The following is a 17,151-nucleotide window of genomic DNA, read 5'->3' as shown; positions in this document are numbered from 1 at the left end:
TTATTTAAACATGAGTGCGGAATTAACATGAATGAGCCAAAAGGCTATACGACTCCAAATGTCTGACATGACATAACTGACTTGTCTAGTCTATGAAACCTCTATCATGAGTCTGACTGGAAAACATACTTACTGGGACAAGGCCCCCAGTATACCTTTAGATGTATAACTAATCATAAAACAAAAGTTGACTAAACCCCGAATGAGATGGAGCTCACCAATAAGCTGATACGAATGCTGTCCTACTGAGCAGATGTGTCATCCTGTATATCAGTACCTACATCATGAAATACAGGCCCCCGGGCAATAAAAGGGGACGTCAGCACATTGAATGTACTGGTATGTAAAGCAACTGAAATAAATAACATGAGACATGTAATAACATGATAAGAACTGAAACTGAAAACCTGGACATGAACATGAGCATGAGTACATATGTATATATATAACATAAGTAAAACATGATAAGTAGGGAGAGCATTTCATAAACCGACATGTGATATCACCACGTGGGTACGTGGAGTCCGGTACCTCGCCGGACCAGCAGAGCCGTCATACCTTGCCAGAGTATAAGGTGGTAACGTGCCTGATGGATTCATTCAGTGTAAAATTAAGGTATCGTCTTAGCTGGGCGGAGCGATCCTTGTCCTACGGTGGCTACGTAGTTTCAGGCTATCTGAGTCTTCTCGGTAATTTGTGCAACTCCCAAAAACATTAACATCATATAGTTGGCTAAGAAGCCCATGATTTTCGTGAATTAACTTGTACTTGTCTTGTAATAATGATTTCATGAAATAACTTGTAAACATGGTTTCATGAAATAGCTTGTAAACATAATCTTGATTCATGGGTAATAACAATAGTTCATAATCATATATATGTAATTGACTTGAAAACATGATTGTAACTTGCAAAATAAAATCATAAAGTTTCATATGAACATAATGAGAACACATGAGGAAGAGTTCATGATTCATGGATTAAGCTAGGGTTTCCTAATAACCGTAATGGAAGATTAGGAATACAATAACAAATATAGATACAAGATTCATGTACATAAATACATAACTACGGGCTACCAATATGTTGGATTTAGTGCCCTAGGATTTGAACTTCATGAACATCAAGAAACGGAGCATGGGGAAGAACGTAGATATTCCCACATGTGGATGGAAGTTCTACATACCTTAACTTCACGCTTTTGAGCGTATCACAATGTCCTTCAATCCCTTCAACTTCAATCTATAGCAATACAGGTCATAGGGACTCTATATTAGCAACAATATCCATGCTTTGTTCATCTAAGCATTTTATCAAGCACTTGGTGGGCATGAAGCTCCACAACCTTCATTAATGGTGTTTTCTTCACCCAATCCCCATTCTATTACTTCTAGATGATTCTACAATCTCAATTAGATGTAATTAACATCATTCTTCATCACCCATATGAATACAACAATCCCAAGTCAACAATCCAAAAACTCTAGCATAGTTCATATAATTCTCTTTATCAAACCCATTTATTATTCTCCCAAGAATTCATTAATTCACAACTATAAATGATTAAGGAGTAGAAACATTACCTTTTATGAGTAGTCACCACTAAATCAACATCCCCAAGTTCGAATTTTAGCTTAGAATGACGGCAACAACTTGTACTACACTTTATCCTTCACGAGCCTCGGGATTCGGGGCCTTCAACTTGGTTGATTCTCTACTTTCTCTCTCTAATTCTCCTCTCTCTCTCTCCCTTTCTCTCTCTAAAATCTGAAAATATGAGGAAATGGGCTGCTAGGGTTGAACATTTCCTTTAAATACCAAGGGGAAATGGGTTTGACCCGACTTGAAATCAGGTTGGGACCTTTCTGTCTTAAAACATCCATATATCCCTATCCCGATGTCACATGTGGGCCCACGAATTATAGTTGGAAAGGTATTTCAATTATATACAACTTTCATTCTTTGGGTTTTCCCAAATTCCAATTTATGATAGGGTTATGGCCTCTCGAAGTCAGGTGACCCGAAACGTACTTACGGACCCAAATACGCCCCATGTTACGGTCCCGTAACACGAAGGACGGACTGTAAATTGGGACCGTACCTTAGTGAAAATTTCCAGTGAGGTTCTGGAAATTTTTGGTGTGTTACGGCTCACTGTTACGGCCCGTAACACGTGTTACGGCCCGTAACGTCCACCGTAACACAGGCGAAATTTCCAGCGAACAGGCTTCAGTAAAATGGGCATAACTCTTTGTACAGATGTCCGTTTGACACCCATAATATACCGTTGGAAATCTATTTCAAAGGGCTACAACTTTCATCAAGGAAGTTTTCCCAAAATCCCAACGGATGTTCACGAAAGTTGACTGGAAGGCAGACGTATGGAAAACTTAGCCGATTCTGTAGGATTTCAAGTGCCTTACTATTAACCATATTGAGACGATCATATCTCCTTTCTCCGATCTCTGATTGGCTTGGTCCTTATATCGTTAGAAAGGTATTTCTACATACTACAACTTCATTGAGGGTACTTTCCCAAATTCCAAACCGATCAAGGAGTTATCGCTGCCCGAAATAGGCCTATCAACCATTTTCGCAAAACGTTCAAACCTTCAGTGTTTCCACTAGAACTCTAATGATATGAGCTTAAACTTAGTTCCAAGATGCGGGGTGTTACACCCAAGCCATCCAGAAGAAAAGTAGTTTCAAGTATCTTGGGTCTATTATGCAAGGCAGCGGGAAGATTGACGATGATGTTACACATCGTATTGGGGGCAGGGTGGATGAAATGGAGGCTTGCTTCCGGAGTGCTATGTGATAAGAAGGTGCCACCATAACTTAAGGGCAAGTTCTACAAAGTGGTGGTTAGACCGATTATGTTGTATGGGGCGGAGTGTTGGCCAGTTAAGATTTCTCACGTTCAAAAGATGAAAGTTGCTGAGATGAGAATGTTGAGATGGATGTGTGGCCACACCAAGAGTGACAAGATTAGGAATGAGGATATTCGGGACAAGGTGGGAGTGGCCTCGGTGGAAGACAAGATGCGAGAAGCGAGATTGAGATGGTTTGGGCATGTGAAGAGGAGAGACACGGATGCCCCAGTGCGGAGGTGTGAGAGGTTGGCCATGGATGGTTTCAGACGAGGTAGGGGTAGGCCAAAGAAGTATTGGGGAGAGGTAATTAGACACGACATGGCGCAGTTACAGCTTACCGAGGACATGACCTTAGATAGGAGGGTTTGGAGGACCCACATTAGGGTAGAAGGCTAGTAGATAGTCTCATTATCCTGTCTTATTAGTAGTCGCATTATCGTAGTATAATTTCTTGTGCTCTAATTTATGCTATTATCTGTTATTTCCTGTGCTTTGATTATTCTATGTTATCTGTGTCACTTGCGTTACTTCATTTCCATATCGCTTTGAATCTCTTAGCATTATCTGACCTCTTTTTATGTTTTTTATTGAGCCGAGGGTCTTTCGGAAACAGCCGTCCTACCTTGGTAGGAGTAAGGTCTGCGTACACTCTACCCTCCCCAGACCCCACGTGGTGGGATTTCACTGGGTTGTTGTTGTTGTAATGAGTTTCTTTTCATGAATGAATGTCATTTTTAGTTGTGTATGAGTTGATGCTAATACATTTACATTACCTCTCATTGGTTCCTAACATATATACTAGAAGCTTTACGTTAAGAAACATATCTAGATTTTATTGTGACTTAATAGTTTTAATAATTTATATATCTGAGCAATTCATATGTATGAAGTATAAGTTTACTCATATTTTTCACGGTTGTGAGATAATATATGGTACACATAATCTAAATGAAAGAGGACTAACTTTATGACATATACCGTAGAAAATATCATTATTGTCAGTGAAGTCTGACACCACATAATTTGGCATAATCAATGACAAATTCTTATATAATTTGCTTTGCTTTTCGTTCTTATTTATTCCTTAATAGAAAATATTAGCATGTAAATTCAATAGGGTTTAATATAACCGCGCGATTTACTGGTATATTTTATAAGTTTAATAAGATTTTTCATGACTGTGCGAAGCACATATAGTATATATGTATCCACACTTTTTAAGTTTTTCAGATTATTTTTTTAAAAAATAATTCTCATACATGTAATATAAAACCAATCTTAACTAGAATATTCATTAGTAAGTAGTATTTATTAGACTAAATGTTTTCTAAATGCATCAGATTCATTACATCATATGAATCTATATACGGTTAGACCTCTCTATAACGGCATCCGCGTATAGCAGCACCTCTCTATAACAACTAAGATTTTTCGGAACCGATTTTTTATGTTATATTTTACTTCTCTATAACAACATTTTACCAATAACAGTAACAACTAACTTTATAACAATACACTCTTTGTAAAATCACCCCCATATAACAACTATCTGCTTTGTTTAGTAATGTAATTATTAACCATCTTTATAAAAAATAGAATATCTATGATTACGATTGGTGTACCCTAACTGTGACTTGGCAATGCCTTGGCCTAGGTTTTGTGAAACCTTAGAGAGGATGAAACCAATACAAAGATGGAAAAGAATTTGCTGGGAAAAACCACATCAAGGACAAATAAAAATGAATACTGATGAGAGCTATATTAAAGAGACTGGAGAAGCAGGAATTGGAGGAATAGCTAGAGATGATCAAGGCAGTTTCATCATGGCTTTCTCCTTAAACATCAGATGCAAAAGCAATAATGAAGCAGAAGCTCAAGTAGCCAGACGTGGAGCAATATGGTGTAGGCAGAATGGATACACTAATTTCACATTGGAGCTGGACTCTCTTATTATCAAAGAGATGATTGAGAAACAACAGAGAAACAACCATTAACTCAAGAGTATCATTGAAGACATTTCTCAAATCCTAGGCCAAGAAAATTCTAAGGTTACTCACTGTTATAGGGAAGCTAATCAGGTAGCAGACATCTTAGCCAAAAATGCTTTTGTAAAAGGTGAATCCTTTATGTTTTATAATTACCAGAACTTACCAAGAGAGACAAAAGGTCCTTTTCAGTTAGACAAGAGCCAACTGCCTAGCCTCAGGATAAGATATGATAAGGCTAATTTTTTTGTTAGTTAAAGTGTTGATAGAAGGAGAATTGTTGGTAGGATTCAACAACATCCTCCAACAGGATACTATAATCCTGCTTTTGTAATGGAGGTAAGGCCTCAAGTCCCCCTCCTTATGTTTTGCCTTGAAGGAATAAAAGCACACCCAAGCTTCAATAAAATATCTATGATTACCAATAATTAGTATAGATTTATACCAAATATTTAATTTGATACATTAATATACTATATTTATGACAGAATATTATATATGAATACATATGCGGAGTTTGATGCAACACTTCCTATTATTGAAGCTTTCACTGATGAAGAGATTATTGCCCATGTCATTGGAGTGGAAGAACAAGAGAATATGGAAGCCGAAGACGACTATGAAAGTGCTGATGAGGAACCTCGACCTATTGTTACTTGGACTGGGTTAGAAGATTCAACAGTTCAGCTTTTAGATTCCCTTCAAGGGAAAGCAATTAGGTACCCGTTTGCTGAAAGTTTAGACGCAAATCTTCGTAAATTCAAGCGTTCTATTAAAATTGTATTAACTTTCCTTAATGTTTAGTTAGTGAAGCATTCATATCATTGAGATTTAAAATTTAAATAATTTTTTTAACAACATTAAAAAATTTAAAAAATAGATTTTATGCATCTTTTTTGCCTATAACAACCAACTATTATTTAAATTGCAAATGCTGTTATAGGTGTATAACAACACTTTTCTATAACAGCTAAAAAATTTCGAACCCAACGATGCCGTTATAGAGAGGTTTGACTGTATATAATAAAGCTAGGCATAAAAGATGTGATGTGACATGCCTCTAAAGCCAAGAATGGCATTTATCTTTTTTCTCAAATTTTTGACATTTTTGACATTTTTCTTCATTTTTTCTATTTATGTTCTATATTAGAAATACTCAAAGTTACTCCTTTAACTCTCTTAATTATCTCTTAATTATGTTAAATGCTCCACATATCTCTGTAACGTTTTGTCAGTTATATCTTGCCTTTTGCCTTCCCTTGAAAAGCCCAAATATTAGCAACTATTTGCATTCCTTTAGAAACACATTATTATCAGTAATCATTTGCATTCCCTTAAAAAAAAACACTTTTCCGAAATCAGCAAACAACAGTTTATTCATTCTACATTATCTGCCTTTTATTTTTATTTCCCCATACTAGATTTGTTAAAAGGAAAAGACACCCTATTTAGTCTTCTCTAGCTCTATTATGCCTCCTCCCCTTCTCAAAAGGTTAGTTGTTTGTTGCTATTATAGAATTTGTTTAGTCTCTTGCTTGGCCTTTTACTTCCTCTGTTTCAATTTATGTGAACCTATTTCCTTTTTAGTCCGTGCCAAAATGAATGACCTCTTTCCTATTTGGAAACAATTTTTTTTTTTTAAATTTTCCAAGTTTGATCCTGGCAGTGATGTATTTATTTATGTAAGGAACACAAAAGGTATGGGGGGACTAGACCAATACCCCATATATACATCACAGATTGCAATGCAATCTCAACAAAACACAGCAAGGAGATTGTTTATACATAAGTTACACATTCTCCTTGTTCTATTTCTAATAGTTTAGCTCACAAAAAAGTTTGCCTTGTCGTACTTGATTCTAACATTAGGAATCTGCCTTCTATCTAGCACAAAAGCTTTTTTTGCATCAGTAGGCAGTTGATCATAATTGTTGTATGTAGTATCCTCTCCCAATGTGGTAGCTAACTTAGCTAGATAATCTGCCACCTTATTGGCTTCTCTGAAGCAATGAAGGAAGGTGGTATTCATATTGTTGGTCAAATCAGTAGTATCCTCTACAATGTTCTTCAAGTTAAGGTTTTGAGTGGTCTTGTTCTTCATCATATCTACAATAAGAAGGGAGTCCATCTCAATGATCGTGTGTTGATGTCCATTGTCTCTGCCCCAACCAACAACATACTTTGCAGCTAAGGCTTCTGCAATGTTGTGATCTCTACATGTAACTAATGATGCAAAGGCAAACAAGAAATTCCCATTGCTGTCTCTAGCTATCCCCCCAATGCCTGCTTTTCCATTTTCTTTCAAGTAACTGCTATCAGTATTGATTTTTATCCAGTTGCAACTAGGAAATTCCAAGTTACAATCTTGATGATTGTCTTGTGTCTCATTTTCTCAACTCTTTCACACAATTGTATCCAAGGTAAGTTCATTTTTTGTGAAGGAAAAGCTCTGTGCAGAGAGGCTTTTATAAGCCAATGTATTTGCTGCTCCATTGTCCTTATGTAAAATCTTGTTTGTGCACCGTATCTGCATGAATATCTTGTTGTCCCCAAAATCTAATGGATCATAATAGGGATGATTTGTATCAACATTCTATGCATATCATTTCTTCCTTCGTTTTGCCATCAATCTTGTAGGAAACTTCTTATAGTCCTGCTTTGGTAGCTGATCCCCATAGGCTGACCATAAGTTTTCCATAGGCTTTGAGCAGGCTCACTATCTATGAAGAGGTGCTTAATGGTCTCTGGTTGAGCATTTTCACAGCACAAGCAATCCAATGGATTTCTACTCCATGACCTACAAATAACATCATTAAAAGGAAGTTTAAACTTTGTAAGCCTTCACATTAAAAAGGATAATTTAAATGGCACACTATTTTGCCAAATTTTCTTTAAAAGAATATCTGGTGTCCTGGTGTCTCTGATTGAATCCCAAGCTGATTTGTTGTTGAAAACTCCATCTGAGGTGGCATTCCAATACATAAAATCAGGTCTGTTATTGGAGCCAATTTTCATGTTGATAATATTATTCACAAGCCAATCAGGAAGAAGATTTTGAAGCTTGTGAATATTCCAGATTTGATTGTCAAAGAAGTTGCAAACAAGGATTTTAGTGGGATGACTCTGATCATTGCAATAAGTGGTTAAAGCCCCATATTCAGTCCAGTTATCCCACCAAAAGCTACTGTCTCCTTTTTGAATCTTCCATATCAAGTTGTGCTCAGTCTTGGATCTAGCTTTAGTAAGGGATTTCCAGATGTAAGAGGTTCCAGAGACCCATACTTAAGAGACAGGATGTGCTCTAATGCAATATTTAGCTTTGGTAAATTTTGCCCATAAAGAATCCTGCTTTCTAAATCTCCACCATTTTTTAATATTGAGCACCTCACAAATATCTTTCATGCTTCTCATTTCTATTCCCCTCTTCATTTTTGGGATAGCAGAAGTTCTTCCATGAACTCCAGTGATATTTGTCCTTGTCTGCACCAGAACCCCAAAAAAACCTAGCAAAATGCCTTTCAATCATTTTGATGATGCCTTTAGGAGGGGTCAAAGCAGTAAGGGTATAGATAGGTAATGATTGAAGTACATGCTTGATCAGAATATATTTTCCTCCATGAGATAACATGTTTCTCTACCAACCATTAAGTCTTTTGACAACCTTAGAAAGCATTTTTTCAAAATATTCACTACTATTTGTTATTCATTTTTTGCCATGAGCTTCTTTCATACCACTTAATAAGCTTCATGCTCATTTTGATAGACTTAGTGTTTCCACTTGTGAATATCACAATGTCATCAGCATAAGAGAGGTGGTTAATCATAGGACCTCTATCAGACATAGAAAAAGGAATGAACAGATCATTATCAATGAGACTATTAAGAAGTCTAGGTAAAACTTCAGCACCAATAATGAAAAGAGAAGGAGAAAGTGGATCACCTTGTTTGAGTCCTTGTGTTGATGTGAAAAAACCATTTCTGGAACCATTTATAATAACATAATACCATACATGTGAAATAGTACCCATAAACAGTTTAATAACATCACTTGAGAAACCAAATTTGGTAAGAACAACTATAATAAAGGGCCAAGACGTTCTATCATAAGCTTTAGCCATGTCTAGTTTAATAACCACATTGCTCCCCTTGTTCTTCCTTTTAATATTGTGAACAATTTCTTGAGTTAACAAAATGTTTTTAGTAATGAGTCTGCCTTTCAGGAAACCACTTTGATTTTCAGAAATCAAACTAGGGAGAAGAGGGTTTAACCTTTTAGACAGAATCTTAGTGATGATTTTACAAGAAAAATTACTAAGACTTATAGGTCTAAGATCTGAAAGGTAGCAGGAGAATCAATTTTTGGGATCAAAGCTAAGAGGGTATGTGAGAAGAATTTAGTCAGTTTCCTGTAGAGAAGAAAAACTGAACAAATTCTTTTACCTCCTTCGTAATAGTATCCCAGCAAGCATGGAAAAACTTACCTGAAAATCCATCAGGTCCTGCAGCACTGTCACCACTCATGTCAAAAATTGCATCTTTGATTTCTTCCTCTTGGGGGCATTTGGTGATACTGAGCTTATCCTCATGGTTGATGATGCTTGGGATGCATTCCAATATGTTGGGATCAACTGGTCTTGGGTTCATATTGAATAAATGCTCATAATGTTTGATAGCAGACTTGGCTATTTTTTCATTACAAGTTATCCAATTTCCCCTATTGTTCTTGATAGTAGTGATGCCTAGCCTTCTTCTTCTGTCCCTGATTACTGAGTGAAAATACTTGCTGTTAGTGTCACCTTCTTCATACCATTTGAGTTTGGCCTTCTGTTTCAAAAGAGACTCCTGTCTGCTCAGCCAGTAAATATATTCAGCATGTCCCTTGTTTACTTCTTGTCTATTGTTTTCAGATCTATGAATCACATCCTGATCTTCCAAATATTGCATTCTAGCTTCCCACATTTCCACCTGATCATTAATATCTCCTATCTCTTCTCTAGACCATCTAGATAGCTTTTTAGCCACATTTTTCAGTTTCTGCTGAAGAATCCATATTGGATTGCCACTCATCTGCTGAGCCCATTCTTCTTTCACAATATCTTGAAAATCTTCTTGATTGCACCAAAAATCTAGAAACTTGAAATATTTATGACCACTTTGATGGTTATTGCTACATTTGAGCAAGAGAGGCCTGTGATCAGAGCCTGTTTTGCCAAATGTTTAACACTGATATTAGTGTATTTCTGAGTCCATTTGTCATTAACAAACACTCTATCAAGTCTCATCCAAATCCTTTTACTTGGTCTCCAGTTATTGCACCAAGTGTATTGAGAACCATGATATCCCATGTCAATCATTCCACAGGAATCCATGCATTCACAGAAGTCAAAACTCCTAGCATTTCTATAAGGGATCCCACCTAACTTTTCATCAGAATGTAAAATGGTGTTAAAGTCACCTCCTATGCACCATGTACCCTTAATACTACTATTAAGATCCTCCAAGCTTTCCCATAGGTCTTTTCTTTCAGCATTTGTGCATTTAGCATACACAGTGGTGACATGGAGCTCCTCATTACCCTGCTTGTCTTTAACACTCAAGGTGATATGTTGCTCATGGTTTTGGATAGTAGAGACAATGCAGCTGTTTCTCCAAAAACACCAAAATTTTCCAGTGTTGTTAGAAATACATTGGTTGAAGCCAAGATATCTCCTGTAACCTTCTACCTTATTCATGTTGACCATTGGTTCTGAGCAACCAAGTCTACTTTGTGTCTGTTAACCAGTCTTTTGAGTCTCTGAATGGCTTTTTTGGACCGCACTCCTCTAATTTTCCATATGATTGCACTAATCATAAAACATTTATTAGTTGTTTTTGTCTCTATCCCTCCTGATTGGAGACGTAGAATTATTTTTGTTGGTTTTCTTCTTCTTATTTCTGCCTTTTCTTGTAATTGGACAGTCTCCTTTGTCATTCTCATCACTGATTTGCTGTTGGCCCTCACTTTTGTCAGAATCTTTTTCTTTCTCTATATTCACCTCCCTATTGTTGTTAAAAAATTCATGCATTATTGCAGGAGGTGTCGACTGAGTTCTACTGTAATTGTTGTCTCTATCATATTTATTTTGTCTGTTTCTACTTCTTCTAACAGGTGATATCCCATTTCTGCCACAAACCTCTTTGAGATGTTGCTGATCATTTCCTTCATCCTCCATTTCTCCCTGGTAAGTGTCTCCTTGAAATCTATTTGTCCTGTCAACCTCTAGTTCATCTTCTCCTGTATCTCCACCCCTATCATGAGGACTATAGTTATCCATCAAGTTGTTGTTTAGGTCTACAACCAAGTTGATACTAGGTAGACTTTTCACACAACTTGGTAAACTTGATGATTCCTCTGGGGCATGCCCCTTATTAATCTCTTGCTCCCTTGTATCCTCTTTTTGCTTACTCATTTGAGAGTCTTCCTCATTGTTTCTCATCATATCGCCCTTCTTATCTTTTATCTCCCTGCCCTTTTCTTCATTTTGATTTTCTTCAATAACCTCAATGACCCCATTTCTGATAATCTGTTCTTTGTTGTCCCATGTACTATGATCATTAACTCTAGTATTTCCAGTCTTGATTTTCACTTTGTTTCTCTTTTTTGGTGGTTTCTTCTTTATCTTTTTCTTGATCCTGTTTAGCCTTTCCCTCAAAATTGAATCTTCTTTTTCATCCAATTCTCTTACCTTGTTCTTGCCTTTATTTTCCTTTTCCTCATTGTCTTTATGCTTCTCTTCCACTTCCACCATCTGCTCCTTAGTCTCTTTTCCATTTTCTTTATCATTCTCTTTTCTATCTTTGTTTCTTTCTCCCTTTCTGTTCTTCTGTTTCCCCTTAGTATTATTCTCAGGATCTTTTATGTTTCCTTGCTTCTTGCTAGACTCAGCAGTATCAGTGTCAATCTGCTTTTCCAAGTTAACATTTTCCTCAGCTTTTTTTTTGTTTCACTTTTCTACACTGAATTATTGAGTGTCCTAAAATTTTACAAAATCGACAATACTTTGGCACACTCTCATAATTAATTTTCTGATAAAATCCTTTAACAGGACTTGAATCAGCTTCTGATCCAACAAATATAGAGGTGAGCTTTGGCTTAGTTAAGTCAACTTCCACTCTTATTTTAGCCATACTAGGGCGAGTTCTATTTTCAGTAGCCAAATCCATCGTAAGAGGCACCCCCATAGGTCTAACAATTTGTTTTAAATAATGCCACGAATGACAATGAAATGGTAATTCCGGTAACAAAACCCAGACTGGACTATAGGAGAGTCCTCATCTGGTTTGAATTCAAGTGTCCATTTTTCTAGCTACATGACTTGACCATCAATTTCAATAGATCTTCTATACCAAACATTCTTGCAGGCATCTTCACTATTGAAATCTAAGAAAACTGTGCGGAAATCAAAAACCCCAATTTGTACCTTACCTTTTACTCTGATTTTCTCAGCAAACTTCGATCTAATTGTATCAATTTGAGGACGGGTGCGAATGAATTTGGCCACCAAAGTGAACTTGCATTCATCAGCCATCTCTCCATAGAATTCATTAGCTTTGAAAAGTACTGCCGGAACTCCTTGTGAGTTGTTTGTCGAGCTTTCAAATTAGGATTTTTTGGGAATTTGAGTAGTAGGGGTTTGAATTGCTATGGCGTAGTTAGGTTTAGTAGAGTTTTCTTCCATAGTTGGTTTCGTCTTGTCAAGATCTTGCGTAATCCCCCCCAAACGCGCCTGCTCCGGGGGAATTTCAGTCCCCATGGGGATGGCGCGTGAGGTTCAGTTGGTAGAGATGACCGTTGTAGTTAACGGTATTTAATTTGTACGAAGAGAGTTACAAAATATATTAATGGCTAGAACTTCCGGCAGAAGTAGAAAATAAAACAAATTCACTTTATCAAATGATTTACAGCCACACAAACATTCAAGACTTATTTTGAACAACAAGTTTCAAAAGTCTTTACTCTTTCTTAAATGTCGTGTCCAGTCAAATCGGTTTACATAAATTAAAACGAAGGGAGAATTATATATGCTTCTGTTAATTCTTTTTATGTTATATTTCTACCGGAAGAATATTATCCTAGTAAAAGTGGTTAGCTTTCCAATAAATTTTGATAATCGTCCAATTTTCTCTTTGGCAGGGCTTAATTCTGAGCGGTTAATGTTATTGTTGTGAATCTCTTATTATTACTGGTATGAATTTATTATTTCAAGAATTTAACTTTGAGAATCAACGGATGTTTTTATGTTTTAACGTTTTAGATGATTGCGTTTAGTCATGATTTAGCCATTTATGCAGATTTTTGTCCTACGATAGTAACCTCATGAAAGAACTTTGCTGGTAGCATGTGTTGGTCACTTAATCTACTTCTTTATGGCATAATCTGATCCGTTATTGTATTTTCTTGTGTTTTCTACAGGTTAAAAGCAGATAATCGGCCATTTATAGTTTCTTGGAGCAATTTATTGACGTATCTCACTTGGTTTCTTGAATTTTTTGCTATTTGTTTTATAATTTTTCTACAAAAGGTTGATTTCTATGAACACCATTTTGCCTGCATTTTCAGAACTTATATGTAATTTCATCTTCTCTTTATATGCCTATTTATCTTTTCTTAATCATTTTTACACCTTTTAATTTTTCTGTTTGTCCAAAAAGACTTACCAATTTTGGTTCTTTTTGTTTTTCCTATTTGTAATTACATAGTAACAGTCAAAATTACATTGAATGAAGTATATTTTTTCTCCTCATTATTCCGAAATAGATAAATTGAAGGTAACTTAAAATAGTAAACGTAGGAAAGAAGGAGAAAAAGGAAAGAAAGAAGAAAATATAAGTATAGCCAAAAATAGGAAGAAAAAAGACAAGTAAAAGAAAATAATCCAGGATAGCTAGAGGCTAGGTAATGTGGCCTTTTCTGGAATAACACGAGGAAAGAAAAATACAAACAATAAAAGGAAAAAAAAGAAAAAAGAGTTTGACTTCTTATTTGATATTATCTTCTACTTATATGAAAAATTTATAGAAAAACGAAAGTCTTAATATCTAATGGAAAAAAAGGATCAAGTATGATATACATGTACCTAATACAAAATTTGACTAAAAGAATCATGTATTAAAACCACATACTTACATTTGAAAGTGAAGATTTCTTATGAAATTGTTCTTTTTATTATAATGAAAAATATACATGAAATTCTTATTTCTTTTATCTAAATTAATTTATTAATATCTCTTAAAATAGAGTGAAGCGCGATTATATTCACTAGTCTATATATAACATAAAGTTAGGCAAAAGATGAGTGATGTGAGAGTCCGGAACCAAAATGCCCCCAAAAAAACCATTTTGAACCAAAATACCCCAACAAAAAAAATGTTACAAAAATACCTTTAGCGCAATAAAATATTGTGCTAAAGCAGTTCACGGAGACGGAGCCGTTAACTACGCTATAGCTAGCACTAAAAAAAAAAAATTTTGGTAAACTTTTTTTTTTTTGCAACACTTAGTGTGTTTTTTCATACTTTGACCAATGATTAGTCGTGTGTGAACACTCCGAAACGTCAATATTTTATATAGAACCTGATATTTTTTTCTGCGTACAATAATGTAGGCTCAATACATCAAGGATACGTAGACGTTCGGATCGTCATTTTAGGGGTTGAAACGGTGCCCGAAGTAAGTTTTGTTTGAAAAAACCTTAATGTTTTTTCCATACTTTGACCAATGATTAGTCGTGTGTCAAGACTCCGAAACGTCAATATTTTATATAGAACCTGATATTTTTTTCTACGTATACATCAAGGATACGTAGACGTTCGGATCGTCATTTTAGGGGTTGAAAAGGTGCCCGAAGTAAGTTTTGTTTGAAAAAACTTAGTGTTTTTTCCATACTTTGACCAACGATTAGTCGTGTGTGAAGACTCTGAAACGTCAATATTTTATATAGAACCTAATATTTTTTTTCTGCGTACAATAATGTAGGCTCAATACATCAAGGATACGTAGACGTTCGGATCGTCATTTTAGCGGTTGAAATGGTGCCCGAAGTAAGTTTTGTTTGAAAACATTTGGTGTTTTTTTCATACTTTGACCAATGATTAGTCGTGTGTCAAGACTACGAAACGTCAATATTTTATATAGAACCTGATATTTTTTTCTACATACAATAATGTAGGCTCAATACATCAAAGATACGTAGACGTTCGGATCGTCATTTTAGGGGTTGAAAAGGTGCCCGAAGTAAGTTTTGTTTGAAAAAACTTAGTGTGTTTTTTCATACTTTGACCAATAATTAGTCGTGTGTCAAGACTCCGAAACGTCAATATTTTATATAGAACCTAATATTTTTTTCTGCGTACAATAATGTAGGCTCAATACATCAAGGATACGTAGACGTTCGGATCGTCATTTTAGGGGTTGAAAAGGTGCCCGAAGTAAGTTTTGTTTGAAAAAACTTAGTGTTTGACTGTAAGGTTATTTTAGTCAACTTTATATGTCGAGAAAATTAGTTAGCTTTATTTTCAAAAATTGAAACCACAGAAGTGAAATTGACATTCACAGCTAGATTACCCCCGAATTTTTACGTTGAAATCTATTGCGTATCATCATATTATAAGTAAATAAAACTGAAAATTTCACGCCAATTTGGGGGAAAATTGAAATTGAATGGGATAAAAGGTGTTTGTTTAAAAATCGGCTCGGCCAAACCCCCTTGCGGCCGTTTGTCCGCATAGATCTCGAAAAAATACGCAAGTTAAAAAAAACCCGCGTAAATCGGACGTCCGAGCGCAAAGTTATGACCATCTAAAGTTTGATCATTTTACAACTGTCACGACCTAGCTAGGGGTCGTGACGGGTACCTGGGGCTAGCCACCGAGCACCACTCGCTCTAATACTCATCTTACTCATTTAATGCTCTTTTACCAATTTTATACACGAATTGTAGGAAAATCATATTTTATATAAAAATATAAATACTTATATGCATTTGCCTCTCGGCCATCAAAATAATATATACATAATAATAACATCTTGCGAGACCATCTGACCCACACTGCGTATCTACGAGCCTCTACTGACATACTAAACATATAGACGGAACAAGACTCCGTCATGCCCAAAATATGCATATATACCAAAAGAAAAATCATAAGCACCTCCGGACAATGGAGTGCTCTCAATCAGTTGACAGCTACTAAGGGTCTGGACCAAGCTCACCTCCCTGTCTACCTGTGGGCATGAACACAGCGTCCAAAGAAAACGGACGTCAGTACAAACATTGTACTGAGTATGAGAGGCATAAACAATGAAGAAAGACAGTGATAATATAATGTGAACATCAATATGAAACATCTGAATCTGAATGACAATCATAAAAGAAGTAATGCATGTTGTCTTACTCATACTCATCATAATCTCATATATGCATAATATGCAAGCTGCCCGTCCATATCGGAACGGTGTGATAATCAATAACATTAGCCCGCGTCCAGGCCTCCCGCGTCCGGGGTACCATCTTATGCCGCCCACTAGTGGTGTCTGCCCATGCCAAAAGGTCATGGTGTATCCGTATAGCTGCCCGCCTTAGCGGTGACTACCCGGCCAACTAGGCGCGGTGTAATATGATCATGACATGCTCATAAAAAATACTTGTAATAATATGCTTATCATAATATGTTTATCATAGTACATGCATAAGACTCAAGATCAACTATACTCTATCGGGGTGACGTAAGGTTGTGATCCCCCGATTTCATTATGGAGCAATTATTGACATTCTGCCTCACCTTGAAGGGACTAATACATAAGGTGAGTGTAAGCAATAAATAGCATCATTATCAATATGGCATCATCATATCATATCTCTTATCTCTTATCTTATATAGACATTTATGGACTTAGGCTTCTAGCTTTCCGGAAAATAGGAACTCATGAAGAGGAAAAGAATTTATGCTATAGGATTCATGCCATTAGAAAGAAAGGACTAGCCTCACATACCTTTGTCGTTTAGCTATGTTATCGTTCACTTTCTCTCCCCCAATGTCACGTCGTTACCTTCACGGGAGAATTCATATTAACATTAGTTAATCGATTATAAGAACGCGTCGTAAATTCTAGAGAAGATTGGGCAGCATTTTCCCTGTAAACTTAACAATCCTCGAAATTCCAACTTAGCCAAACGTCAATCAAAATACCAACAACAACAATACCAACAATTTCATATCAAACTAGACTTAAATCCATTCTTAAATTACTCCCA

The 17,151-nt window shown here is 36.1% G+C and overlaps 1 protein-coding gene across 2 annotated transcripts; it reads right to left on the bottom strand.

The window, feature by feature from the left end:
• Window positions 1-6,500: 6,500 nt before the first annotated feature.
• LOC132632349 (uncharacterized) lies at window positions 6,501-12,769 on the bottom strand. Of its 2 annotated transcripts, none has more exons than XR_009579317.1 (2): window positions 12,324-12,769; window positions 6,501-7,655 (listed from the first exon to the last, which is right to left on the bottom strand). XR_009579317.1 is itself a non-coding variant. In XM_060348248.1 (2 exons), the coding sequence occupies exons 1-2, from the start codon at window positions 9,923-9,925 to the stop codon at window positions 7,579-7,581; spliced, it is 663 nt and encodes a 220-aa protein (XP_060204231.1). In that variant the 3' UTR covers window positions 7,522-7,578. The 2 variants fall into 2 exon arrangements, 1 of the variants encoding a protein (XP_060204231.1); XM_060348248.1 differs by lacking the exon at window positions 12,324-12,769 and adding an exon at window positions 9,340-9,925 and having other exon boundaries at window positions 7,522-7,655.
• Window positions 12,770-17,151: the final 4,382 nt, after the last annotated feature.

This window comes from Lycium barbarum, chromosome 3 (assembly GCF_019175385.1).
Source record: "Lycium barbarum isolate Lr01 chromosome 3, ASM1917538v2, whole genome shotgun sequence".
Taxonomy (NCBI): Eukaryota; Viridiplantae; Streptophyta; class Magnoliopsida; order Solanales; family Solanaceae; genus Lycium; species Lycium barbarum.
This window is presented reverse-complemented; position numbering and strand designations above follow the sequence as displayed.

Coding starts and splice junctions, on each gene's coding strand:
- LOC132632349 (XM_060348248.1), bottom strand. CDS start 9,925: ATGAGTGGCAATCCAATATGGATTCTTCAGCAGAAACTGAAAAATGTG. Junction 7,656..9,339: donor AGGACCTGATGGATTTTCAG/GTAAGTTTTTCC, acceptor TGTTATTTGTAG/GTCATGGAGTAGAAATCCAT.